This window comes from Trichosurus vulpecula, chromosome 7, assembly GCF_011100635.1.
Source record: "Trichosurus vulpecula isolate mTriVul1 chromosome 7, mTriVul1.pri, whole genome shotgun sequence".
Lineage (NCBI taxonomy): Eukaryota > Metazoa > Chordata > Mammalia > Diprotodontia > Phalangeridae > Trichosurus > Trichosurus vulpecula.
This window is the reverse complement of record NC_050579.1, coordinates 17,313,328-17,340,435: the sequence shown is the minus strand read 5'-3', so window position 1 is coordinate 17,340,435 and position 27,108 is coordinate 17,313,328. Positions and strand designations below refer to the sequence as shown.

The 27,108-nt window shown below is 43.4% G+C and overlaps 1 protein-coding gene and 1 pseudogene across 1 annotated transcript; one reads left to right on the top strand and one right to left on the bottom strand.

Annotated features, from left to right (window-relative positions):
* The first annotated feature begins 938 nt into the window (after nt 1-938).
* Nucleotides 939-27,108, top strand: LOC118857442 (zinc finger protein 2 homolog). Its single transcript, XM_036768123.1, has 6 exons — nt 939-1,223; nt 12,166-12,474; nt 16,427-16,525; nt 18,592-18,718; nt 19,278-19,334; nt 24,355-27,108. Exons 1-6 carry the CDS (start codon nt 939-941, stop codon nt 25,908-25,910), a joined length of 2,433 nt encoding a protein of 810 aa, XP_036624018.1. The 3' UTR covers nt 25,911-27,108.
* LOC118856392 lies at nt 22,878-23,880 on the bottom strand (annotated as a pseudogene).

Sequence of the window (27,108 nt, the reverse complement as noted above, 5' to 3'; positions counted from 1 at the left end):
CGGGGAGGCGAAGGGGGTAGCTCCAGTCCCTTCTTCCTCGCTCCCAGACAACCCCACCCCGGCAGTGCCGGCAGCCCAGGGAGGGGGCGGATTTTACCTTTTCCCTCCCCCTCCCTCCACTCCACGCGCCTGCGTACACAGAGCTCTGTCCTGAGCAAACCCTCCAGAGCCCTCATACATGCCCCTCCAGCGGACAGATCACCGTGCGCCTGCGCAGAAGGCGGTCTGCAGTAGCGGGGTCCTCGTACAACGCCCAACCCCTCCCCGCGCCTGCGCAGAGCCAGCGCCCTCCCAGAGCAAGGCTCCCACGAACCACAACACGAGCCAGCTGGCGGACTCCGCCTCCGACCCGCCCTCCCACCATCCCTCCCATCATCAGCCTCCACGCAAAAAAAAACCAAACAAACCAAAAACCAAAACCCAAACAAACTAACCAACCCTCCCCAGGTGCTGCAGCAGCCACCGCCCTGGCCGAACGCTACCTGCTTCCTCCGTCCGACCGAGCCACGGAATCCGTCTGGAGCGAGGCAGCCAGCATGGATCAAGGCTAGAGATGGCGGCGCGCCTGCGCGGGCATCTCCCCCCCCCCCCCCCCGCCCGAAGCCCCCTCCTTTGGGTACTTCAGGGCGCCTGGAGCCCTAGAACTACAACTCCCAGAAGCCCTAGGACCTCGGCGCTTCCGCTTTACCTCGGAAGCCTTTTCCCTGAAGCCCAGGTGGCGGAGGGAGGGGCCTGGAATGCGAGAGGCCAGAGTGGCGGGGCCTCATGGCCCAGGACCCGCCTCCTGGTAGAGGGGTCAGTGGAGAGAGTCTGTGAGCCTGGAACTTGAGGTCACTTCTCTGTCTGCCTCATCTGTAAAACGGAGACCATAGCACTGTTACACAAAATTGTTGTTACTGTAAAGCGCCTCGCAAACCATCGTTACTGTCTACAGCGAGATGCGCGCTCTGTTTCATCCTGGAGGCCTCGGGAGCCACGGGAGTTTATTCTGGAGTGGGAGGGTGATGGGGTCGCACCTGAGCTTTAAGGAGGTCGGTAGAGGATGGACTGAAGCGGGGAGGCCAGTGAGGAGGCCGCTGCAGCGGGCTGAGCACGAGCCCATACCCTGCACCGAGATGGACTGGGGTTGGGAGGAAGGAGGTGAGATGGGAGAGATGGAGGGAGGAAGCGATGAGAACCGTGACGCCCCTGGGCAGAAACGTGGGCGTTGCGAAGAGGGTTGGGTGGAAAGGGAAAATCGAGGAGCTCAGAAGAAGGAACCCAACATAACTTGGTACTAGAAAAGAGATGAAGAAATGTATCTCCCTCCCTCCACTGTAGGGGATTCATCCGTGGTTAAACAAAGCTGGAGTGTTGTCCAGCTTTGCCAAACTGCTGCACCCCCATATTATTCTTAGTTACCAGGGTTGGCTCTCTGGGTGGGGAGGCATACATTCTAAAGGAGGCTATGGTTTAAAAAAGAAAAAGACAGCAATACGTGGAGCCAAGAGGGGAGTAGAGGAAACAGCCAACCTCTCACAACGTTTCCCTCCAAACAACTTTACAGTAGTGCCGCAAATAGAATTCTGAAGTGGCAGGGCCAACAAAACGGTGGGGGGGGGGGGGGGGGGGGGGGGGGGGGGGACATTCTTCCAGCCCAAGACAACTTAGGAGGTTGGAGAGAAATGGAGAGAGAGATCTGGGGGCTGGCATGGAACTCACGTGGATGCAACACCAGTGGTGGGATTAGGTGGTGACGGAAGCAGTAGCAGCTTCAGGGAGCTCTCATGCCAAAGAGGGCAACTCTCAGAAAGAGATTACAGAGTGTGCTGAAACTGGATACAGGACTGAAAACTGGCAATTCCATTGCCTATAACCGCTTGTGAGTCATAGTTTAAGGGTGGAGAGGAGCATTTTTGGTCACAAGGGATCAGGGACCTTGAGGAGCAGTATCAATTGCAATCCCAAGAGATTGGGAATGTTTCCTGGTTAAGGACCAGAGCACAGACCAAGAGAACAATGACCACACTTTCCCCTACATGACACCACCTTTGAAGCACCTAAAACTTCCAAACCCCTAGAATTAGCTTTGAAAACAGTAGTGCAAAAAAGCCTGAAGCCTGGGAAAGTCCCCACCCCTACAAACATGTCAACATAAATTCAGTGACAAAATAGGCTGCACAGGAAAAATGAGCAAACAACAAAAAGAACCTGACCATAAAAAGCTATGGCAGGAAAGATCAAGGCACAAACTCGGAAGAAGACAATAAAGTTAAAACAGCTACAAGCATAGCCTCAAAGGAAAAAAAATGTGATTTGGACACAGGCTCAACAAGAAATCCTGGAAGAGCTAAAGCAAATTATTTTCAAAATCAAATAAGACTGGTAGAGAAAAAGTTAGGGAAAGAAATGAGAGCAAGGGAAGAAAATTATGAAAAGGCAATTAAGAGCTTGGTAAAAGAGGCACAAAAATACTGAAGAAAATGATTTCTTAAAAAATAAAACTGACCAAATGGAAAGGGGGCTACAGAAGTTCACTGAAGAAAATAATTCCTTAAAAATTAGAATTCAGTAAGTGGAAGCTAGTGATTCCATGAAACATCAAGAAAAAATAAAACAAAGTCAAAAGAATGAAAAAAAATAGAAAAGAAATGTGAAATATCTCATCAGAAAAACAACTGACCTATAAAATAGATTGAGGAGAGCTAATTTGAGAATTATTGGACTGCCTGAAATTCATCATCAAAGAAAGACCCTGGATATATTTCAAGAAATTATGAAATAAAACAGCCCTGATATCCTAGAACCAGAGAGTAAAATAGAAATTGAAAGAATCCACTGATCACCACCTGAAAGACATCCCAAAATGAAAATTCCCGGGAATATTATAGCTCAATTCAAGAGCTCCCAGGTCAAATAGAAAATACTTCAAGCAGTGAGAAAGAAAACATTCAAATATTGTGGTAAAGATCACATCAGATTTAGCAGCTACCACATTGAGGGAGCAGAGGGCTTGAGATATGATATTCCGGAAGCCAGAAAAGCTAGTGTTACTACCAAGAATAACCCACCTGGCAAAACTTGAGTATAAGCCTTCAAGGGAAAAAATGGATATTTAATGAAATAAATGACTTTCATGCATTCCTAATGAAAAGGCCAAAGCTGAATAGAAAATTTAATTTTCAAATACAAGACTCAATGGAAACATAACAAGGTGAACATGAAAGAGAAATCATAAGGGACTCAATAAGGCTAAACTGTTTACATTTCTCTATGGGAAGATGATACATGTAACTTCTAAAAACGAAGAACACTTGGAAGATTTCTATATCAACAGAGGGTGCAGGAATGAGTTGATTATGTTGGGATGATGTGGAAAAAAATGGATAGGTGAGAAAAAGAGATACCCTGGGAGAAGGGGAAAGGGAGAAGAAGAATGGTGGAAGTTATTTCACATAAAAGAGGCATTCAAGGAAGAGCTTTTGCAATGGAGGGGAAAAGGGTAGGGAGGGCAACACTTGAACCTGTCATCTAAATTGGTTCAAAGAGGGAAATAAATTACAGACACACACACACACACACACACACACACACACACACACACTAGATTTGGGTATAGAAATCTGTCTTACCCAACAAGGAAATAGGAAGGAAAGAAGATGAGAATGGGGAAAGTGGGGGGAGGAAGGGGGCGGAAATAAAAGGGAGGGAGGATAAAGGAAGGTGGTAGTCAGAAGCAAAAGAGACTTTAGAATAGGGAGAGAGAATGATAAGCAGAAGAAAATTGAATGGAGAGAAATAAACAGTCATAACTGTGAACATGGGTGAGATACCCTCAGCCATAAAATGGAAACTGATAGCAAAATGGATTAAAAGCCAGAAGCCAACAGTATGTTGTTTACAAGAAACACACTTGAAACAAAGGGAGACACAGAGTTAAAATGAAAGGCTAGAACAGAATCTATTGTGCTTCAGCTGAAGTTAAAAAAAAAGACAATGTAGCAGTCATAATCTCAAACACAACAAAAGCAAAAATAAATCTAAATAAAAGAGATAAGCAGGGAAGGGCTAAAGGGCACCATACTAAACATATGCACCATATGGTATAATTCCAAATTCTTAAAGGAAAAGTTAAATCAGTTATGGGAGGAAAGAGGAAAAGTATACAACTGGGGGGCCTCAACTTTGCCCACTCAGAGTTATATAAAAATAAGAAAGACCTTAAGGAGATGAATAGAATCTTAGAAAAGTTAGATATGATAGATCTCTGGAGAAAACTGATTGGGAATAGAAAGAGAATGTTTTTCTTTTAGATGTACAATGTACCATCATAAAAATGGACCATTGTTAGGTCATAATTAGGCATTATTAGGTATTAGGGCATAAAAACCTCAAAATCAAGTAAAGAAAAGCAGAAATATCAATGTACCCTTTTCAGACCATAATACAATAAAAATTACATTCAATAAAGATCCATGGAAGCGTAGATTAAAAATAAATTGGAAACTAAATAATCTAATCCTAAAAAATGAGTGAGTCAAAGAAAAATCATTGAAACCGTAAGTTTATTAAAATGAATGACAACATATGAGACACCGTACCAACATTTATGAGGTGCAGATAAAGCAGTATGTAGGGGGAAATCTATGTCTCTAAATGTGCATATCAATCAAAGATAGAGCAAACAAATGAATTGGGCATGCAAAGCAAATTAAAAAAAAAACAAGGAAAAGAACAAATCAAAAATCCCTAATTAAACACCACTAGAAATCCTAAAAATTAAAGAAAGGATGAATAAAATTTAAAGTAAAAATATATATTTAAGTAATAAATAAAACTAGGAGCTAGTTTCACAAAACAACAACAACAAAATAGATAAACTATTGGTTAATTTGATTTAAAAAAAAAAACAAATTACCAGTATCAAAAATGAAAAGGGTGAATGCACCACCAGTGAAAATGAAATTAAAACAATTACTAAGTTATTTTGACCAATTATGTGTCAGTAAAACTAAAAAATGAAATGGATAAATATAGACAAAAATATAAATTGCCCAGATTAACAGAATGGGAAATAGAATATTTAAATAACATTATCTTAGAAAAAGAAATCAAACAGGCCATAAATGAGCTCCCTAAGAAAAAAATCACCAGGATCAGATGGATTTAAAAGTGAATCCCAGCAAACATTTAAGGAACAATTAATCCCAATATCATATAAACGATTTGAAAAAATTAGGTAAAGAAGGAGTCCTACCAAATTCCTTTTGTGACCCAAATATAATTTCAATTCCTAGATGAGGGAGAGCAAAAATAGAAAAAGAAAACTATAGACCAATTTCCCTAATGTATATTGATGCAGAAATTTTAAATAAAATACCAGCAAAGGAATTACAGCAAGATATGACAAAGAACATACACTATGACCAGGTGGGATTTATACCAGGAATGCAGAGTTGGTTCAATGTTAGGAAAATAACAGCATAATTGACCATATCAGTAACAAAACCAACAGAAATTATACAATTATCTCAATAGATACAAGAAAGGCTTTTGAGAAAATATCATGCCTCTTTCTATTAAAAACACCAGAAAGCAAAAGAATCAATGGAGCCTTTTTTAAAATGTGAAGTGGTATCAATCTAAAAACAAAAGCAACCGTTATCTGTAATGGGGATAAATGTAAAGCCTCCCCAGTAAGATCAGAGGTGAAGCAAGGATAGCCATTATAACCACTATTATTCAATATCATGTTAGAAATCCTTGCTATAGCAATAAGACAAGAAAAAGAAATTAAAGAAATAAAAATAGACAATGAGGAAACAGAACTATCACTCTTTGCTCATGATATGATGGTACAGTTAGAGAACCATACAGAATCAACTGAAACACTGGTTGAAACAACTTTAGCAAAGTTGTAGGATATAAAATAAACCCACATTAATAATCAACATTTTTTATATATTACCAATAAAACCCAGCAAGAAGAAATGGAGAAATTCCATTTAAAATAACAACAGACAATATAAAATACTTGGGAGTCTACTGAAACCCAGGAACAATAAGAAACAATTACAAAACACTTTTCACAGAAATAATGATAGATCTAAATAACTGGGGAAATATTATTTGCTCGTAGGTAGGCCAAGCCAATACAATAAAAATGACAATTCTACTTAAGTTAATTTACTTCTTCAGTACCATAGTGTATTATGAAGGCAGAATTTATAATTTCAAAGAGAATCATATATATGCCTGAAAGGTTCGGAACCACAGGATATAAGGAATTCTCTACGTAGAAGGCAGAAGAACTAAAGCACGTATTTAAACTCCACAGTAACAGGCCCACAAACCAGCGTCCCCATTTTGATATTTTGATCAAAAGCTTCCAGGCCCAATAAGTCTGCCTCACAAGAGTAACCAGGAGGCCACAGAGAAGCATGATGGTATAAAGCAAAATCATGTACATGCTTCCCCTACGGTAAGAAGATTACCCACTGGCCTCAAGTCCTTGCTCAGCACTCCTCACTCCACACATGGGTCAGCTCTGCTACCAGCAGCTCCTGCGTCAGCTTTGGCTGTAGGCGTCTCTGGCTCCAACAGAAAGGAAAAAAGGGATCTTCAAGCCGTCTTCTCCCCTCTTATAGAGTTTTTGACATCATCAAGCACCACCTGAATGACCAAGGCCGATTGGTTCTTGAGTTGACCCTTTCCCCTAGGTTAACAGCCAACAGGGCGTGGCTCTGGAGTTAACACCTCCCCTCAGCCAGCCCCATGAATCATCACACAAGAAATTCTCTGCTCCCCGGCATGGGTCTCTGGGCTTCCTGCCCCGGAAGAGGAGCAGCAGGCCCAGCACCCAGCAAGGCCCAATGAGATAAACTGAGCCACCCAAAGAAAATAAAGGCCATTCTGGTCACACTCCACCCCTCACAATGTTTTAGGATGCACAATCCAATCATAATTTAAATTAAATTATATATCCTAGAACATTGTGATCCAATTACGCAGGAAACTAAAACATATCATTCACAATAAAGCAAAACATATCATTCAGTGACATTCCCAAACATTGGTTTATGATTCAAATGTGATCCACCCCTAGGTCCCAGCAAGATAATCTCTTCAATCAATCATCCCCAAAATAATTGTTAATAATTCAAATATCCACCCCTAGATCTTTGTATCCATTATATAGGATCAATAATATCATAACAATAAAACAATATAGCAAGGATAACACAAAATAAGTACACAGAACACTATCATCATTCCCCCCCCTTGAACGATTGGGGCTCAAAATCTTGGGGTAGGGGGTGAAGGTCTCATTTTCCATAGCTTCTTCTTGCTGAAATTGGACATAGAGGTGTCCCTGCCTCAAAGAGTCCCATTCCAGAGGTCAGTTCTTTAGCGAGCTTCCAGGAATTCCAAGAATGCTACGTGCTTAGGCAGCCCCTGGAAAGTGCAGGGTGCTTAAGCCTAAAGGAGACAGAATTAGCAACAAGGTTAGCCAAAACAAAGAACAAAAAGAGTAGGCAATATGGGCTATTATCCTTCAAATAAAATCATCTCCAGTTTGGTTGAGATTTCAGTTATGCCAAGATCCATATCAGAGCCAAACTCAGATGGGAAATGTTTCTTTTCAAACGGAACACAATGAGGAAACTAAGCCAAGAGGATCCCATCCTAGATAGAGACTAAGATTGTCCTCCCAGCCTTTCCCCAGATGTACAAGCTTTCATCCGTTAATCACACAAGGTCACCTTCCCTCTGAGTGGCTTGTGGCAATTACCAGCATCAGCCATACCTGTGGGGTCCGTGAATCTATTATTATAGCCCTATTCACGGTAAAATATATGGTTCAGGGGTATGATTTGGTAATTATCTTTGGTAATTATCTTCCCCTGAATAGACAACTGTTACAGTGTTGTCCTCCCCATGGGCTATGACTTCTGCAGCCTTTGGAATATCATCTGGCTTCCGTTTTACCCATACCTTAGCTCCCAACTTTATTCTATCAATGGAGCAAGCCCCTTTTGCCCCTCTAGTAGTTATTTTGGGAGGAGGGTCAGTTTTCACAAAGGGTATTTTTTCACAGGGGATAATAATCACTTGAACTATCCTATCATTTCTACAAAATTGTACAGGTTTTTCACCCAAATTCTGGAGTGTCACAACAATTTCTTTTTGATAATTCAAATCTATCACTCCAGCCAATATATGTACTCCTTGAGCTGCTAATCCTGGTTTAGGTAATATCCATCCAAAATGATTCTTGGGGATTCTCATACATAGTCCAGTAGGGCTTTTTCTTATCTCTTTCCTATTCAACCTAAAATTCTCTATACAATGTAAATCATATCCTGCCGAACCAGGTGTTCCTGGACATGGTAGGGGGACATCTTCCCTCACAGTCCAAAATTCAATATTTTGGATCTCATGTGTTTGCTGTTCTCTAATCTGCAGATTTGGGGTCATCATTCTGGCTAGAGGTATACTCCCCTCTAAGGGCCTATTATTCAAATTACATAAGGCAATAGACAAATTATCCTTCCAATGTTGATATGAATTATTAGAGCTTAATTTTCTCAGCTGTTCTTTCAGCAACCCATTCATTCTTTCAATTAGCCCAGATGCTTGTGGGTAATATGGAATATGATATATCCATTCTATGTCATTCAACACACAATATCTTTTCACTTCTTTGCCCTTGAAATGTGACCCATTGTCACTTTGAATCTGCATTGGGGTTCCATAGTATAAACTTACAATATCTAGGGTTTTACAGGTGTTTTTCTGAGTTGCGTCCTTATAAGGACAAGCCACTAGTACACCTGAATAGGTGTCAACACACGTACATACATATTTACATCCTTTATCCTGGGGTAGTGGGCCAATATAATCTATCTGCCAAATTTGGGCTGGAACTTTTCCCCTCGCTATTTCTCCAGTTACTATCCTAGGAAGAGTTCATTCTTTTTCTAATTGGCATATACAACACCCCTCTGTTATTTGTTTTAACAATGCATGAGAGACACTGATACCTCGATCCTGTGCCCATCGGTGGGTGGCCTGGACCCCTAAATGACCAGCGGTCTGGTGGACCCATCTTGCTAAGGCTGGCTCATCAGTTGGAGTTGGAGTAGGGACAATACATTCAGTAGCAATCTTTGCTAGTCGATCCGCGTGTGCATTGTACTTACGTTCTGGTGTGGTCAGGGTTGCATGAGCATCAACATGAAAAACTGACAAATCCGTAACCAAAGACATGTCCCATATATTTTCCCATAACTCTTTACCCCAAACTTGTTTGCCACGAATCTCCCAATTCTGATTCCTCCATATAGGCATCCAAGTAGCTAATCCATTAGCTACTGCCCATGAGTCAGTAAATATATGACACTGTCCTCCCTTCTCCGTTCTGATGGCCTGATGCACTGCCATCAGTTCAGCATATTGGCTACTTCCCCCTATCCCAGAACTTTCCAGAGTTCGCCTAGTACAGGGGTTATAGGCTACTGCTTTCCAATGTCTCTTCTGTCCTAAATATTTTGCTGTCCCATCAGTAAACCAAGCATGTTTCTCCTGTTCTACATTTAGTCCATCATACCCATTATTCCATTTCACTAAGGATGGCACCATCCATTGCTTAGATTCAAGGGGTTTTTCATTTCTCTCAGTGCCAATGTTCGCCACAGATTCATGTAAAGCAGAAACTCTACTTTTGCCTGCTCTGGACCTATTCTGAATATACCACTTCCATTTGATTATGCTTGCCTCTTGTGCATGTCCAATTCTGTGAGAAGCTGGGGTACTCATTACCCAAGTCATAATTGGAATTCCAGGCCTTAATATCACTTCATGACCCAGAGTTAGTTGCTCAGTTTCTACTAAAGCCCAATATGCAGCTAACAGCTGCTTCTCAAAAGGTGTATACTGCACTCCAGATGAGGGCAGTTTCCTTGACCAAAAGCCTGAAGGTACACTTCGGCTCTGTTGTTTTTGCCACAGACTATAATTTGCATAGTCATTTTGTACAGTCACTTGTAACTCCACTGGCCCATTTTGCATAGGCCATAAGTCCAGAGCTAATTGTATAGCAGCATTTGCTTCCTCAAAAGCTCTACTTTGTTCAAGGCCCCAATCAAATTCATATTTCTTTCTGGTGACTTTGAAAAGGCAGTTTTCAGAAAAAAATCAAAACTATCAATGGTCACATGAAAAAATTATCTAAATCACATGCAAATTAAAACAACTCTAGAATACCACCTCACACCTATCAGGTTAGCTAACATGACAGAAAAGGAAAATGACAAACGCTGGAGAGTATGTGGAAAAATTGGGATACTAATGTGCTCTTGGTGGAGTTGTGAACTGCTCCAACCATTCTGGAAAACAATTTGGAGCTATGCCTAAAGGATTACAAAATTGTGCGTACCTTTTGACATAGCAATACCACTACCTAAGGCTGTATCCCAAAGAGACCAAAAAAAAAAAAAAGGTAAATGGACTTACGTGTACAAAAATATTTGTAGTAGTTCTTTTTCTGGTAGCAAAGAATTGGAAATTGAGCGGTGCTCATCAATTGGGAATAGTTGAACAAGTTCTGGTATTGTGCTATGAAAGATAATGAGGGTTATGGTTTCAGGAAAACCTGGGAAGTCTTATATGAACTGATGCAAAGTGAAGTGAGCAGAACCAGGAAAACATTGTACACAGTGACAGCAATATTGGGAGGATGATCAACTGTGAAAGACTTATCTACTCTGATCAAGACAATGATCTAAGACAATTTCGAAGCACCCATGGTGAAAAAAATGATATCTTCCTCTGGAAAGAGAGACCTCATGGACTCTGACATTTGTTCCAGTATGAATCGGCTTAATACTGGTGGAGGTGTTCCTGATTCTGAAGCTGTCAAGCTTATTGAAGAGACCACAAGTGAAATAAGCAGTGGATAAAACAAAAACTTTTTGGTTTATCAAGCAAAACAATGCCAATCTCCCTACTTTTCATGAACATACTATTTGTGTCAAATGGAATTTTTCTGCTGTAGCTGTTATAAAAAACAAAACATTGGTAGTGATTATTTCTTGGAAAGGAATTAAGAATAGCAGTATCATTAATAACTTCAAATTCTGAGACACTTTGCCCTGAAAAGCATTTATTATTATGGTAGTTATTTTTATATCATTAATTAATGTTATTGCGGCAATTGTTTTCTATGATTAATTATTAGTATCAATATGGTAATTACTTTTACATTATTAATATTATTGTTATGGTAATTGTTTTTATGTTACTGAAAGGGATGAAAAAGGCAACTCCACCTTGGACCATGTTGAATGCAGAACTGACTTTGCTTTGAAACTGGATTCTTGACCGCTACAACATGTGGCAACACACACTCTCACAAAAACGCAAGGATGCTTATGCCTGCAAATGTTTTGGAATGTAGACATAGTGCAAGATGTTGGAACACCCTCGATAGTTTCCCACTTTGGCTTAACGGAGGTGTCCCTACCCCCCAGCCTATTTCTAAAATCTATAATTGAGCTGTGTGTGTACGGGATGAGTGCTTAGGGCGATCCAACTCCCCTTCCTCTTTTTGAACAAGTGAAATAAATCCGTTTGATTTAAATGACTGCTGTCTGGTTTTTGATATCACAATGGGTGATGCTTTTTCAATAAATATGCACCTGTTATTCTAGTTTAAGATTTGTGTTATAAAAGTGTAATGTTATTAATTTTATGTTATAAAGGTGTAATGTTATTTTATTTGAACAAAATACGAACTAAGAAAGTTATGTACTTATGTAGGGAGGGGTCACGCTCCAGGGTTGCCAGCCTGATTACCCGGAAACTTGGGGGCCGCCCCACCATATGTGTAAGGCATGTTCTGGGGCTACAAAATCAAAAATACCATCATCCTCATGAGATCGAGCACGAAATCCATGCTTGAAGGTTAGCAAAGCGCTTTTACAAAGATTATCTCCTATGAGGCTCACAGACACCTTAGGAGGAAGGTGCTATTATTAACCTCACTTTACACATGAGGAAACTGAGGCAGACCACGGGTCACACGGCTGGCAAGTGTCTAAGGTTGCTATTGAACACAGCGCCTCTTCACACGGACGGAGAGAATAGACTTGAAAGATTTGCTGGCCCAATGCCCTTACTTTATAGACGGTGAAACTGAGGCCCACGACCTCAGCTGGAGCAGGCCCCGCCTCCCTCTTCGCCCGGGAGGTACAGCGGGGCGGGGCGGGCGAGGCTGAGGCAGTTGCTATGGAGACGGCCGTTAAGCGGAAGGGGGTAGAAAAGGAGCCAATGGCGGTTGGCTTGCGAGAAGCGGAGAGTTCTGGGAATTGTAGTCTTCGTTTGGTCTTGGCGCAGGCGCACTGCCCATCCGGACGGGCCCATTTCCGGAGGAGACTGCAGCCGCGAGGAGGCGGCTCCCAGGTGCTCAGCCCGGTGCCCTGGCTCTTCGGCCAGGTATTCTCTGACCCCGCCCCTGACCCCGACCCCGACCCCGAGCCGGCCCGGCGCGCGCCCCTGCCCGCCCCTTCCACCCTAGGTCCGTAACGGTGCAGGTGCGGGCTACAAGCGGCCATGGCTGACAAGAAGCCGCCGCTGCCCGCGCCGCAGGTCCCTCCTCCCATCGTGCTCATCCCCAAGGCCATCGCCCACCCCACGCTGCTCTTCAGCCCCGAGGTCACCCCGCGGCCCACCATCTTCAGCAACGAGCCCCCTACCCGGCCCCTCATCTTCTGCCCTCAGACCCGGCCCTTCAGCCCCGCCCTCGCCAGCTGCGTGCCGCGGGCGCAGCCCGCCCGCTACCTCCGGGCCGAGCTCCCCGCGCAGCCCTGGGACATCCGCCGCGGCTCCGGGCCGCAGACCTGGCCCTCCATCGTCCTGGCCGACGGCCGGCTCCAGCCCCCCATAGTGATCCCGGGCGAGCCCCCGCCCCCGCCGCCTAGCACCGTGCCCGCCGACCCCCCGGCCCAGCCTCCCATGGTGGTGGGCCCCGACCCCGTGGTCTGGCCGACCATCATCGAGGTGGAGGAGCCCCCTCCCAGCCTGCCCGCCATGGTGGGCGCTCCGCGTTCCAAGCCCCCCCTTCAACTGCCCAGCCCCGGGGGCGGCAGCCCGGAGCCCTCTCCTCCCCCTGCCCCCGACGGGGGCCCCTCGGAGGCCCCTCCGAGTCCCCAGGTCCCCACCTGTCCGAGGCCTCGGGCCGTCATCACGGCTAGGGGCCAGCTAAGGGCCCCTCCGCAGCCACCAGCCATCTCTTCTGGGGGCCGCCCGGATCCCCCTCGCCGCCCACCGGCTTTTAACCCCTCCAGGGGTAGCTCCCAGCCCCCTCCTTCAACTAAACCACCAACTTTGATGTCCCTCCTCAAGCGGCCCAGCCGAGAGTCTAAGGCTATAGCTGCCGCGGCAGCCCGGCCCTACTGGATCACTGTTTTGACCCCGCCTCCTGCCCCTGTCCCCAGGGTGGAGCCTGTTAATTACCCCTCCATCATCAAGCCTGATCCCCCTCCTCATGTTCCTTCCATCGTCAAGTCCGAGGTCAACCCTCACCCCCTTTTCCTCAAGGCTGAGCCTCATCCTCCCACCCCATCCACAGCCAGTTCATATCTCCCTTCTCACCCCCCCATCATCAGCTTTGAGCCCTCACTTCGCATCCCCCCCATTATCAGGTTTGAGTCCCCCATCCTCAAGCCTACCCCTTCTGACGCCTTCATTAAGGCTAAGCCTTCCCCTCCTGACTCCTCCATCATCTCTGAGCCTCCTCCTGACTCCTCCATCACCAAGGCTGAGCCTCCTCCTGACTCCTCCATCACCAGGGCTGAGCTTCCTCCTGTCACCTCCATCAGCTCTGAGCCTCCTTCTGACTCCTCCATCACCAGGGCTGAGCCTCCTCCTGACTCCTCTGTCTTCAAGGCTAAGCCTCCTTCTCCTGACTCCTCCATCACCAGGGCTGAGCTTCCTCCTGACTCCTCCATCACCTCTGAGCCTCCTTCTGACTCCTCCATTATAAGCTCTAAGCCTCCTTCTGACTCCTCCATCATCAGCTCTGAACCTCCTTCTGATTCCTCCATCATCAGCTCTGAGCCTCTTTCTGACTCCTCCATCATCAGTTCTGAGCCTCTTCCTGATTCCTCCATCACCAGGGCTGAGCCTCCTCCTGACTCTTCCATTATAAGCTCTAAGCCTCCTTCTGACTCCTCCATTATCAGCTCTGAGCCTCCTCCTGATTCCTCCATCACCAGGGCTGAGCCTCTTCCTGACTCTTCCACCATCAGCTCTGAGCCTCCTCCTGATTTTTCCATCACCAGGGCTGAGCCTCCTCCTGACTCCTCCATCAGTTCTGAGCCTCCTCCTGACTCCTCCATCATGGGCTCTGAGCCTCCTCCTGACTCCTCCATCACAAGTGCTGAGCTTCCTTTTGACCCCTCCATCAGCAGCTCTAAGCCCCCTTAACACCATTAGTTTGAACTCTTTTCTTACCCCTCTCCCTCCCTTCCATCATTCCAAACCCCCTCTTCACCCCATCAGCAGCTTTCAACCCCCTCCTCACCCTCCCCATTGCAGCTCTCAGCCCTCTTCTCACCCTCTACCGTCAGCATCTCTCTTCCTCCTTAGCCTCCCGATCATCTGCATTATTAGCTTTGAACTCCTTTCTTATCCTTTTCCCTCCCTCCTATTAACCTCTGACCCCCCCTCTTACCACCACCCCACTATCAGCTCTGGTCCTCCTTTTCTCCTTCCTACACCATTAACTCTGAGCCCCCTATTTCTCCCCAACCATCATTGCCTCCGAGCTCCCTTCTCACCCCTTCACCATAAGCTCTGAGCCCCCATCCCTCCCCAACCAACATTGGCTCCAAGCCCCTTTTTCACCCCTCCATCATTAGCTTTGAGCTCCCTATTTCTCCCCAGTCATCATTGGCTCTGAGCCCACTTCTCACCCCTCCATCATCAGCTCTCAGCCTCTTTCCCATTCTCCATCATCAGATCTGAGCTCCTTCCTCACCATTAGCTTTGAGCCCCCTCATCATCCTCTTTGTTTCTCCTGTACTAAGCTCTGAGCCTGTGCACCCTAGTCCTCTTCTGTTCTGGGCCCCATCTTCCCCGTCTCCGCTCAGAGCCCCTTCCACACCTCTCACCATCAGTTTATCTGACTTTATTCCCCTCAGTTTTGAGCCAGTCCTCAGGACCCTCAAGACCCCCTTAACTCTGAGCTTTGTTTTATCCTTCTCTCAGCTCCAAATTCAGGTTTTCCAGTCTTCTTACACACAGACTGCCCCTACTCTAGCTCTGAGCTCATCCCCCCTTGTCAGATTAGCCTTTCCAGCCCCAATTCCCACACCCTAATTCTTCCCTTTCAACATTATTCCATTCTCCAAGTCTGTTTTACACCTACCCTTGCCTGGCCCTGCTCCACCTGGGCAGAGACGCAGAAGGTCAGTGTCATCCTGTGCAAAGGAGGTAGAGGAGGCTTTAGGGGTTCATAAACTTGCTTCAGTTTTTTTTATAATTTTCAGTGATTGGTACTCTTTTGTATTTTATGCATTAAAAAACAGATAAAGGATCCCTAGGCTTCCCCAGACTACCACAGTGGTCCAGGATACAAACAACTTTAAATACCCCTACGTTAGGGAGACCTGTTCTGGACACGCCTATATCTGTCTACTCTCTGCCTTGGTTCTGAAATAAAAGACATGATAGTAGTTTCAGTGGGCCTGGTAGGACCAAAGGAAGGCCAAAAGCTGAGCATGTCAGCAAGCTGATGGTAAATAGAGAAGAGATTGAAGAGGGTGGAGAGGGTGACAGTGGCAACAAAGTCCTCAACCTGCCCACTTCCTCCCCACTGGTTCATGCATGCACACATACGTGTGTGTGCGCGCGCGCGTGCGCGTGCGTATGTATAGCAGTTCATTTCAGGCTTTGTCCTCCTTGACTCTCCCCCAGTTCCCTTGGGAATTCAAAGTTGCCGCAGTTTCCCTGGCAAAGGAAAAATGTTTGCCAGAAATCACTAATTGACATCTCAATTCAATTTCTGTCATGGACACAATTATTTTATGTGCTTTTTTACCTTTGAAGGAGATTCAGTTTGAAGTTCAGCAAATAAGTGTATTTTTCGAACTTTTGATTCCCAATTTAGCTCGGGTCCTTGTTCATGCCTCCAGTGTCCAACAGACTCGGCTGTGTCTGTTTAATCTTTCCAGGCTGAGGAAGGAGAATGGGAAAAAAGGCAAGAGTATTCATGTATTTCTGTGGACATAAGTATTTCTGTTGGCTGCAACTTGCAGAGTTTCTGTTCGTTCTCCAGAATGGGATTCACCTAGCCGTAGTCTGGGGTTTTGACAGTTTCTGAAGGGTTCTGGGTTGTGTGCTGGGCGCCTCATCTTGACTCTGATATATACCTTGAAATGTGCAGGTATTGAGCTGGAGTGGACAAGACTCACTTCCTGGCGGTGGCATACATTCAGAATCCCCAGTGAAGGTCCCAGTCAGAGAGATGATATCGTTTAATAAGGTAATGGCTGAGACTTGGGAGGGAAAAGGGAAAGTGGACAGCTGGGGTCAGGGGTGTTCTGGAGGGGTGGGCCACAGGTGCTGGCTTCTAAGGTCTGTGAGTGAGCCTGGGTCCCCAGGATGCGCCCTTATATATTGTATTTTAAAATAATAGTTAATATTCATATTGTGCTTACCGTGTGCAAGGCCAACCCTGAGAGGTAGGTGCTATTATGATCACCATTTTACGGATAAGGAAATGAGGCAGGAGTGAAGTGACTTAGGGTACAACAGCTACTGAGTGTCTAAGGCTGGATTTGAACTCAAATCTCCCTGACTTCAGTACCAGGGCTTTCTCCACTGCGCCATTATCATTACCACTTATATTGGCGTAGCACTTTATAATTAGGATTTTCATGTGTATTATCTTATTTACTATTTGCTAGATAATATGTTAATTATGTGGAAGATGAGAAGATGGGGAAGATTTCAGGAATTTAAATTTAGAAGGGGCTTTGGAGAGGGCATTTTTACAGATGAGGAAACAGGCCCAGAGCACCTTAAGTGGTTTGCTCAAAGTCACAAAAAGAGTGAGTGTGATTTGAACCCAGCTCTTCCACCTCCAAACCCTTTGCTTTTACTCTTGTCTTTCTCATGCTGACTTTGGGCTTGTGGGATGGGAGGCAGAGGAAATGGCCAAGGTAAGGATTTAAATTTGGATTGGTCCCTTTTGCCCTTGGTGTTTGTGCTGTGCAGGGGGTTGGGGGAGGCACAGGGGAGTGGCCCATGTGACCTTGGGCACAATCTCTCTGGGTCTCAGTTTCCCTGTTTGTAAAAAAAAAAATGAGGTGTTTGTGCATGATGGCCTTTATGGTCCCTCTCAACTCTGAACCTGTGATCCATCTAAGTCCATCATGCTCTCCAGGGCCTTGTCAGTGCCATCCATGACCTTCCTGCCCATGTTTTTGTCTTTCTGTCTTTGACCCTTGGCTCAGTCTTCTCCATGTGTTCCCTGCCCTTTTCATCATCATTACTGACTTCAGTACATTAATGAGCCACATTAATGACTCCTTGTCCTCACAGTCTGTCTAGTTCCTCTGTTCTAAACTCTTTCTACTCTACATCACACTTAGACTTCACCATCACCCTAAACCACTCTGCTTTTAAGACCCCAAAATTGGAAATGTCCTTTTCTGAAGACAATCTCTTGTCTTTCCACCTCTCCCCTCCCTAACGCCCTCTATGCTTGTTCTTGCCCCTCATCATGGGCAACTTAACTCTCCAGCTTCCTCTCTCTTCTCCCAGTCTCCCTCTTTTTTCCTCCCAGGATTCCAGTTTAGTTGGTCTTGGCCACACAAATCCTGTCCAGTGCATGACATGGAGAAATGGTTATTTTCTGTTTGCTCTTTGTGAAAAATGGTTCCTCCCTGGAAGGATGGGGAGTGGGGAGGGAGAGACTCCAGGCCTGAGAAGGAAACAAAAGAGAAATTTTAGAATGTTTTAAAATTAAAAAAGAAATGTTTGCTAAGCTGACTGGAATGCTCTGGGCAAGTCATTTATTTGATTTCTTACTGCCCCAGGTAATTCCCTGCAGGGGTTCTTGACCTGGGATCCATGAATTTTTAAAAAATTGTTTGATCACTGTATTTCTATATAATTAGTTTCCATTGTAATCTGAAGTGTCTCATTTTATGAATATAACAGTATCATTCTGAGGAGTCCATAGGTTGGATCAGCCTGCCAAAGAGGTCCAGGACACACAAAGTTTAAGAGACCCTGACCAAAGATGAGAGCTGTTTACACCTGGAATGGCCTGCACTGGTGATAAGGCCTTGGGAAGGTTGAGGAGGGTATTCTTGGTCGTCCTGTGGAGGTCCTTCCTGCCTTTTAGGTTCCATTAGTCCGTACATGGGTAATTCTGTGAGAGCCAACCTCTTCTTACGTGGAGCCCCAAGAATGGTCCCTGGCAAGCGGGACAGGTTCCTAGCGCTCAGAGGGAGCTGGGCCTGGGTCATTTGTGTCTTTCATGACCTTCTGATTCTTGGTACAGTGGCCCTGGAGTGAATACAAATGACTTTGGTGTTTCAGAAATCAGTGACATTCAAGGATGTGGCTGTGGATTTCACTGAGGATGAATGGAGACAGTTGAACCCTACTCAGAGACAGCTGTACAGGGACGTGATGCTAGAGAACTACAGAAACCTCATTTTTCTAGGTAAGCCCTTGTGATTCAGTCTCTCTTTTCTGACTTTTTGACTTCCTGTGTTGTCAACCACCCTGGGATAATCCAAGATGATTAGCTGAGCTTCGGATCACGTGTGTGGAGGGGCACCTGATAGTTTTCTTTTCTTTTAGACACCAGGGGATCCTTCCCTTTGTTCCCCAGTGAAAAGTTGTTTTATAAATAGAATTAGAGATGGGTAAATTCGTGATGCGGCTCTTGACCTTCTCTTGTCATTTGCAAATGTCTGACATTGTCGATTCTTTCTTGGTTCCCAGTGTTTCTGTGAGAAGATTCCATCCTCTTAACCAGGAGAGGGATAAGTGAGCCTTCTGAGCTGTGATCCTATTTGTGACTTGTCCCCCTACAGTTTCTGGAAACACAATACTGAAAACCACAGGCAGTCTTTTTATACTTGTTTGCCTTCCTAACATGACCTCTTTTCCTTAATGAAAAGTCTAGAGCTGAATTCTTAGATGCTTTTGACTGCATCTGCTTCAGTCTCTATGAGTAGGGCTTTCAGTTTTCAAACCTGTTGTGATCTCTTGTTTAGAGGGAGGAGAAGAGCCATGGATGGTGGAGAGAGAAATCCCAGGAAGCATCTGTGCAGGTAAGGAAGTAGAAACCAGGCAGCGTTGAGTAATTGCAAACAAAAACCTGGATGGCCACTTGGGAAATGGGAGTCAGCTGATTGGAGCTTGGCTGATATAAGTTCCTGGCATCTGGCTGTCCTGGATCCCTGGCTCAGAAGAAGAGGTTTCTCTTCTCTCTCCAGCAAATCCTTTCACCTTTGCTTTGGGTCAGTGATTGTGTTTCTCCAGCATCCTTAATAGCTCCTTCACAGGCTGTTTCCCTTGTTTCCAGTGCTTAGGGCAACCTCTTTTATTTACTTACTTACTTACCTATTTATTTATTTATTTATTCATTCATTCATTCATTCATTCATTCATTCATTCATTTATTTATTTATTTACTCATTTATTTATTTATTTATCTATTCATTCATTCATTTATCTATCTATCTATTTATTTGTTTGTTTATCTATCCATTCATTCATTTATCTATTTATTTATCTATCTATTTATTGATTCATTTATTTATTTATTTATCTGTCTATCTATTTTAGTAGGGGCAGTGGGGAAATTCTTACTTGCCTCTGCTGCTCTTCCAAGTGCTATCCAGTTTCTCATCATTTTACTGCCAGATTTATAAACATGTTGCCTACATCTACTGTTTCCACTTCCTCAAATAAGATATCTGTAAAGTGCTTAGCAGACTTCCTGGTACACAGCTGATGCTTAATAAATGCTTGTTCCCTCCTTTAACTCTTCTTTTCCCCATTTTATAAAGGAGGAAACTGAGGCAGACAAAAGTGGTTTGTCTAGTGTCACAGTTTCACCAAAAATGAATTATTTGGCCCATTTTCCCACAGCCCCTCTGGGATTTATGACCTGGGATCCTTAGATCTCAGAGAGATCCGTGGCTAGATTTCTGGGGGTCTGTGAACTTAGTTGGGAAGAAACCCACCCCTCTTTATTTTTACTAACTTCTAGCTGAAATTTACCATTTCCTTCAGTTATTTAAAAATCTAGGCTTCACTGTCAGAGCAGGGTAAAAGTTGAAGAACTCGTGTAAGCTCGTCTGTTCTAGTCGTTCCAGCCCATCCTTCCTGCTCTCTGACTTCTTCCTACCACCCTGCTTTTGCACAGGTGGCCCCAAATTCCTGGTGTAATTGCCTTTTCCTCTTTGCCTCCTGGGATCCCCAGCTGCCTTCAGAACACCTTCAGCACCTCCTTCCACAGAGCTTTGGGGAGCCCTTCCCTAGCCCCAATCACATGGACTTGTCTTTGCCTATATTTTCTGTTTGCTTTTAGATGCAGGGGTTGTTTCCCCAGATGGAATCTTCAGTATTTAATCTAGGCACTTTGTAAGTTCCTACTGAATGAATGATTTTAGCAGCAAGCTCAGTCTCCTCCCCTCTTCCATCCAGTCTCATATTCATGTTGATAACCCCTGTGACTGCGTAATGCCAGCAACCATCGCTAACTTCAGCGTGGCCATTTCTTCAAGCTTTTCAATTCATTTAATTGTCATTTCACTTTCTGGCCACAACTTCATTATGGCCACACATTCATTATGACCTGCAGCCCCTTGACTCATTCCTGTTCTTTATCTTCAGGCTGACTTCATTTTCCTTTGCCTTAGCTACTTTTTTTTTTTTTGGAGGGGGAAGGCAGGACATTTGGGGTTAAGTGACTTGCCCAAGGTCACACAGCTAGTCAGTGTGTCAAGTGTCCGAAGCCAGATTTGATCTCAGGTCCTCCTGACTCCAGGGCTGGTGCTGTACTCACTGCGCCACTTAGCTGCCCCTCCAATTGACTACTTTTAAGGATGACTAGCCACTGCCCTAGAACCTTTCCTCTTCCTTCCTCAGTCCTCCCATCCTCAGTCTTCTAAGTGTTCCAGCTTGTTAAAACTTTGACATTTCTAGTTATTTTCTTTTTGCTTCTGTTCTCAGCCTGCCAAGTATCACTGGGATTTACAAAGTTGAGCTGATTTCACTCACTTGATATATAACTTTATATTGAAACCTTACTTTTACTTACCAGGGGTGGGGAACCTGCTGCCTTGAGGCCACATGTGGCCTTCTAGATCATTGGATGCGGTCTTTTGACTGTCCAGATTTTACAGAACAAATCTTTTTATTAGGGGGATTTGTTCCATGAAGTTTGGATTCAGTCAAAGGGCCACACTTGAGGACCTAGGGGGCCACATGTGGCCTTGAGGCTGAAGTAACCTAACAAACCTTTATGCTTACTTTTGTTGACTTCTTTTCAATCCCATTCCCCACAGTGATTCTAAGCCTTTTCTCTCTTTAAACCTCAGAATACACCCTTCTTTGGAATTAAAGCAGATGACTTTACCTACCTCACAGAGATCTGTGCCTTCTGACACTAACTATCTCAGCTTGCCTCCTTTATTTGTCAGCTTTTGACAGCCTCTTCTATTTTTCCTTATCTTTTGTCTTTGAAAAAAATTAATATACATTTATTTTATTGTAGTTTAGGCAGTGTTAAGTAGCTATTTGCAATCTTTAAAACAATGCAATGAAAAGAGTCTTAATTTTAGACTTTTATTGTGTTGTACTGAGGAACACAATGTTTGCTCTTATTTTCTGATCTGAACACCTAAGGTATAGCTTAAAAGCCCTTAAGGATATCCTTTATCAGATTTGAAGAGTTTCAAGCCCGAAGGCATGAGCTGTGCCAAGGCCAGAGTGGATGGGAGTCTTGGGGAAGAGCAAGAAGGGCTGTTGAACTCCTAGTGTCCTTTTTTTTGCCATTAGTTTACTTCATTAAATAAAGAATAAGCAAAAAAAAAGTTTATCACTGGGTTGTAACATTAATTAGAATACCAAATTTCTTACTAAGTAATTTCTACAAATAAAATCATTTAACATAACTTTAAATGCATTCTTTCAAAGATAATTTAGTATATATTGTTAATATATGCTTATGCTTATAACTTATGCTTAACTTATAACTCATGCTTAAGAATAAAGTATATGAATTTTATGAAACCATTATGGTAAATTGTTTGGTCATGCAGTTTATATAGTGCTAATAGTCAAATGTTAAGAAAAAAATCTCACCATCCTTATTTTTGCAAATATATCCATGTAATCTTCTGCATGATATATGAAGAAACATAGGAAACTTCCCACAAGATCACATATACAGAGTTTTCAGTCCTTCTAAAGCATTTAATTTCTACAGCTAATTTATAATTAGTAGGTATTCTAGTAAAACCAAAATAATCTGTTTACAAACTGTTGTAAACAAAAACTTCCAGCAGACTAAGGACAGTTAAGTAATTAATACAATTATTCAGAAAATTATGGCTGTTCCCTAAGGAGTGCACGTTTGAACCTGTCAATACCAGAGGTAATCCTTTTGTATTCATTTATGCATAATTCTTTATTATTTCTTTGTCCAAACATAACATATGAAAACAGTCTTTCCACGAACAAAAAGTGTGGAAATATTTTAAAAATAAGGAGTCTTTTTTAAAAAAAGTAACTAATTATATTCCTTGAGCTTATTTGGGAAACAGGTTTTTGTTGGTAGAATGCTCTATTGCTTTTGCATGCACTCAAATCGACTGAGTCTGTTGTATATCATCTCGAGAGTTCACAGAAACATAAATCATGCCATTTAGGTAGTAAAAAAAAAATAGCTTGTAAAAAGCTAATTTGCACCATCCTTCTTTCTGTTACCTGCTAGGATATCTGTATTCATCATAGCTGTAGGTTCATAAAGTCCTGGTCTGTTCATCTCTGGTCTGCTCTTATACCTCCAAATACGATATGCCAAGAGTGGTGTCTTGAGACCCAGTGTAACCCAGGGCACTGCACAGAGCAACATGATACAGAAGAAAGTATAGATGAAAGATTCTGGAAGTTCAGGAGGATTGAATATATTTCTTTGCTCTATGGTCTTCAGTTCATCAAATGCTATAATGTTCTGGATGGCAAAGAAAAGATGAGCATGGTGGTGAGCAAGAGAACCAGCATGTGGCAGAAAGCAGCGAATGTGACTGTCGTGTCCTAGGGGTAAAAGGAAAATGGTGGTGGCTGAAGTGACTAAGGGAAAGGCTGCCATCCCTTACCTTCTGTCCTAGAAATCTTTACTCAGGCTCATCACTCACGACTCCATCCCCTCCTACCTTATTTCTGCAGTCATCCTACCTCTTCTCTCTTAAGAACCTTCAATCTTTCTCTTTCCGTTGGTTCCTTCTCATAGGCCTAGAATTATGCCCAGTTCTCTCTAATTCTAAAAAAGCCTGTCCTCAGTGCTTCTACCCTGTCCCTCTACTAAACAATCTCCAAGCACACCAACAGCTTCCTAATTGTTCCTTGGCCTGAGAGGTATCATGCTGCCCCAGTACTCTACCTCTCTTTTCTGGCTCTTTCATTGGTTCCGCTACTTCTTCCTGACTCTTCAAGGTGTGTATTAAATTATGGAATCAGTTGAGTTTCTCCATAGATCTAATTTTTTTTTCAGAAGTGAGACATTTGTTCATTTCCAATTTGGCAATTCTGTCCCCTATGATTTACCAGCAGTGGTTCCTCAGTCACATCTGTCGGTTCTTTCATTCCCTGTGGTGGTATTTCTTTGGACCTGGATACTTGACCTAATTTATGAGGGCTATGTCCCCTCATTTTCTCTTCCTCACCAACTTTGAGCTTCAATTTCCTGTTGATGATATCTTAGAGGCAGTGTCATGTAATAGATCACTAGAGTAGGAGTGAGAAGAACGGGGCTCCATGTCTAGCTTTTCTTTGTCAATGATTCTTGGTCAAATCCTTCCTCTATTTTGGGTCTGTTTCTTTACTTATAAAATGTAATGGTTAAAAACTTTCCTTCATTTATTACTGGTTTGTGAGGAGAAAAATGAGGCAACATGACTATCTCTATGAAACTAGAATTTGAAGTGCTCTGTAAATGTGGGATGTTACTGGTTTTTCGACTCTTTCCAGTTTGAAGAGGATTCTACTTTATGAGAGAGACTCCAAAGTTTTTCTTTCTTTCAGAACAATAAACAGTATATGTAATTTTTTTTCTTCCAGATTGGGAGACTAATCCTGAAGCCAAGGAATTGGCTCCAAAGCTAGGCATGCCCATGGAAGAGCTGTCCCTGCAAACCCTCACCAGGATTAGTCCCCAGGGCCACAGGTTAGGAGATGCCTGGGAATACAATGTCAAGTTTGAGGAACAGCAGGACAACCAAGAGAAAGGTTCTATTCAAGTAACAGTCACTCAGAGAAAAGTTCCTAGTAAGCTGAGGGGCCATGAATGTAATAAATTTGGAAGAACCTTCAATCTTGGGTCAATCCTTATTCCACCACAGAAAATTCCTATGAAAAAGAGTCTGCGTAAATATAATACATATGGAAGAAGCCTCAAACAGTATTCCAGCCTGATGAAATGTAATAGAATCTCCTTAGAATCTTGTAAGGGTAATGAATCAGGCAAAGCCTTCTGTTACTATTCAGACTTTCATCAATATCATAGAGTACATATTGGGAAAAAAGCTTATAAATGTAATGAAAGTGGAAAGGCTTTTAGCCAGAACACACACGTTACTCAGAATCAGAGGATCAGTCCTGGACGAAAGTCCCACAAATGTAATGAACCAGATCAGGTCTTCACCCACAACTCATCCTTCACTAAACATCTGAAAGTCCATATTGGAGACAGACCTTATAAATGCAATGACTGTGGGAAAATCTTTGGCTATATTTCATCCCTTATTAATCATCAGAGAATACATACTGAAGAGAAGCCCTATGCATGTAATTCATGTGGAAAGTCTTTCAGAGACAGGTCATACCTTACTCAACACCAGAGAATTCACACTGGAGAGAAACCCTATAAGTGTAATGAATGTGGAAAAGTTTTTATCCGAGGTACACATCTTACTCGACACCAGAGAATTCACACTGGTGAGAAACCTTATCATTGCAATGAATGTGGAAAAGCCTTCAATCAGAGCACACACCTTATTCAGCATCAGAGAATTCATACTGGGGAGAAACCCTACAAGTGTAACGTATGTGGAAAAGCCTTTAGCCAGAGCACATACGTTATTCAACATCAGAGACGTCATACTGGAGAGTACCCCCATAAGTGTGATGAATGTGGAAAAGCTTTCAGCCAAAGGTCATCACTTATTGAGCATCAGAGAATCCATACTGGAGAGAAACCGTGTGTATGTAATGAATGTGGCCGAGCTTTTAGAAGTTACCCATCTCTTACTAAGCATCAAAGAATTCATACTGGAGAGAAGCCCTATTTATGTAATGAATGTGGGAAAGCCTTCAGCCGCAGTGCGTACCTTACTCAACATCAAAGAATTCATACTGGAGAGAAGCCCTTTAATTGTATTGAATGTGGGAAAAGTTTCATCCGGAGTGCACACCTTATTGAACACAAAAGAATTCATACTGGAGAGAAGCCCTATGAATGCAGTGAATGTGGAAAAGCCTTCAGCAATCGCTCTTCTGTTACCAAACATCAAAAAATTCACACTCAAGGAAAACGCTATGAATGCAGTGAGTGTGGGAACACCTTTATTAGGAAATCATTACTTCTTCAACATCGGAAAATCCATATTGGAGAGTAATCGTAAATATGACTATGGGAAAGCTTTAGCCACAGCAACCATTAACTACATGTATTCATGAGAGAATTCATACTGGTGGAAATCTCTATCAACGAAATTAATATTGGACAGCCTTCAGATGCAGATATCATTTGAGACTTCACACTAGAGAATAATCGTGGGATTCGAAAGATTCATGATCTTGTTGATGTGGGTACTTTTTCTTCCTGATGTAGATGATAACTCTCCCTACGTTAGTAGACAGTTTGTGTGGTGAAGAACCTTGTGTGTATAGTCAGGATTTTGTTCAATCATTTTCAGTCATGTCCAGCTTTCATGACCCCATTTGGGGTTTTCTGGGCAAATAGTCAGGATATATGGGTTCAAATCCAGTTCTGCTATTTTCTGCTTTCATGATCTTCAGCGAATCTCTTTCCCTCTCTGGATTTCAGTTTTCCCACATGACGAGGTCGGACTAGATGAACTCTAAGGTCCCCTGAAGGTCTAAATTCTATGATCCTATGAGTTGGTGGGGCCAAAACCAAACCATTACCTGGTGGCAGCTTTCTGGTGATGAACCTTCTCGTGCTTAAACAGGCTGGTCCTTGGATTGCAGACCCAACTTGGATCACATGCATTGGTCCATACTCAAAGGAATTCCAACTTAGTGGGACCTACTAAAGCTTGTGTTCCACTGGCATACCTGTCTAGTATCACTTCCACATCATGCCGAGTCATCAGAGTAGGATGTTTACAGAGTGATGCAGGTATTATTATCCCCATGTATTGGGGAGAGTGGGTGGAAGTGAAATGGTAATAATACTCTGGGAGAAACTTGACTCAGTTTTTTTTTTACTTGTAAGAATATATTGTGAGTTGTTGTCAGGTCTCCCTCCATAATACCTGAGGCTTCTGTCTCCACACATAGTCCCACTATTCTATTTCAGGCTTATATCACCCCTTGCTTGGACTGTCAATCTGGTCTTCCGAACTCCAGTGTCTTCCTTCTCCCTCTCCATTCGGTTGTCAAATCACATAGTTGCCAAAATCATTTTCCCAGAAGCTCAGTAAGCTTCAGTGTCTCCCTATTAGCCCTGAGACAAAACACAAATTTGCCCTGCTCTTTAAAGTCCTCCACAATATGGTTCAGATCTACCTTTCTAGCTTTATATCAGTGCTTATTACACTCCTCATTTCTTTCCTTTACACAGTGCAGGTT

Excerpts from the sequence above, each read along its gene's own strand:
- LOC118857442 (XM_036768123.1), top strand. The coding sequence starts at position 939 with ATGCGCGCTCTGTTTCATCCTGGAGGCCTCGGGAGCCACGGGAGTTTA. Across the intron at positions 1,224-12,165 it reads GGCGTTGCGAAGAGGGTTGG|ACGGTGAAACTGAGGCCCAC; the intron begins GTGGAAAGGGAA and ends CTTACTTTATAG. Across the intron at positions 12,475-16,426 it reads TGCCCTGGCTCTTCGGCCAG|GTATTGAGCTGGAGTGGACA; the intron begins GTATTCTCTGAC and ends TGAAATGTGCAG.